The following is a 1583-nucleotide window of genomic DNA, read 5'->3' as shown; positions in this document are numbered from 1 at the left end:
TTTTTTTTTTGGGGGGGGGGGTGGTGTAATTGGATCAATAGGTAGATGGTTTGCTATTTTCTGCAAGATCTAGGATAGGATAGATTGACCTCTAAGCAACAAACTCAACTCGACTCGACTAAGCCTTATCCTGACTAATTAGGTTTGGCCACTTGAATCCTGTTTCTCTGTTCTTATCTTTTCAGTCTACTTCTTGTTTTTCTAGCTCCTCTAATCTTTACTGTATGGTACTTGTGGATGGTTTGCTATTTTTGTGCAAGATCTAGAATAGGTAAGATGGGCCAATAAGCAACATAACTCGACTCGAATTGACTAAGCCTTATCCTGACTAATTATGTTTGGCCACTTGAATCCTGTTTCTCTGGTCATATCTTTTCAGTCTACCCCTTTTTCTTCTAGCTCCTCTACATCTCTTCTGTAGAACTCCTTTCAGCTGGGCATTCTGTGGCCCTTTGTAGTACATACCCAAATCACCTCAAGTTACTTTCTTCTGACTTACCACCTATTGGAGCTGCTTCTAAGTTACCAGTATGCAACATAAGTCTTCATTATATCATTTTCCTTTTTCTTGTTTTGGTTAGGACAAGATATCATATTTCTTGCATTATCAAAAGCAACAAAAACATTTCAGTTATTTATTTAAAAAAAAATAAAAGTAAAAATTTGTGAATAATCAGAAGTAGTTTAGAATGGATATTTTTTCTGAATCTTTGGTATTCGCCATAAGGTATGAATTTTTCAATAATGCAATTTGCACATGTATTATTCGTGAATAATATATTAATATGTAAATACTATGGGATGGAGATTAAAGTTGAGTGTAGTCCTTTAGTTGGTAACTTGCATGGGGTCAGCCATTTTTCTCTGGGTAAACTTTTTACTGTTGCTATCTGAGGATGGCTGCTGAGTTATATGAGATCCATTCTATTTCTTACTTAGATATTTGATGGGCATGCATGCTCTTTTTTCGTATTTGGGAAATACTTCCATTGATGTGTCTATTTATTTTTTTGCCAACAATTTTTTAATTTGAAAAACTTGTGGGTGTCAAATCTTCTATTTTTTAGCTCCTGTTGTTAGGGACTCACTTTAATATCAAGGAAACACAATAATTCTTTTGCCTTAGGCTTTTGAATGCACTCCTGTCTACTATTATAGAATTCTGAGGCTTTAAAGATCATCATTACGTTAAAGTTGCATCTTCAGTATTCTTTGCCGAGACTCCTACTTTGCATGAGTTGTGATGCTGGTGCATTCCATAAGCATTGTTAATCTATGAGCTTCTTTGCCTATTTTATTTTATTTTCGCAACCTGAGTAGAGCATTTTTTTTTCATATTATTTTTGTGCTAAAAAGTATATAAGACTGTTAGCTTTGTGGCTTGCCTGTTGTTAAATACTTTTGGTTTCTAGATACAACTTCACTGATGACCATGCACAACTGTGTTTTCTCCAGGCAATATTTCAGAGGTATCCTCGGCCTGAGAAGGAATACCAGTCATTTTCTCTTATATATAGTGATAGGTCGCTGGATCTGGTTCGCATTTCTTTGCTTCAACTTTGTCTTCTTTTTTTTTTTTTTTT

At 34.8% G+C, this 1583-nt stretch overlaps 1 protein-coding gene across 1 annotated transcript in view; it reads left to right on the top strand.

Moving 5' to 3' along the window:
* Nucleotides 1–1583, top strand: part of LOC122057347 (PH, RCC1 and FYVE domains-containing protein 1-like) — a 29311-nt gene that overhangs the window by 9385 nt on the left and 18343 nt on the right. Inside the window, exon 5 of the mRNA XM_042619416.1 lies at nt 1456–1536. Within this exon, the coding sequence (XP_042475350.1) occupies nt 1456–1536 (81 nt within the window). The remainder of the gene's footprint in view (nt 1–1455; nt 1537–1583) is intronic.

Source organism: Macadamia integrifolia, chromosome 12 (assembly GCF_013358625.1).
Source record: "Macadamia integrifolia cultivar HAES 741 chromosome 12, SCU_Mint_v3, whole genome shotgun sequence".
Taxonomy (NCBI): Eukaryota; Viridiplantae; Streptophyta; class Magnoliopsida; order Proteales; family Proteaceae; genus Macadamia; species Macadamia integrifolia.
Note: the sequence above shows the minus strand (reverse complement) of the source record. Positions and strands in the feature narration are given on the sequence as shown.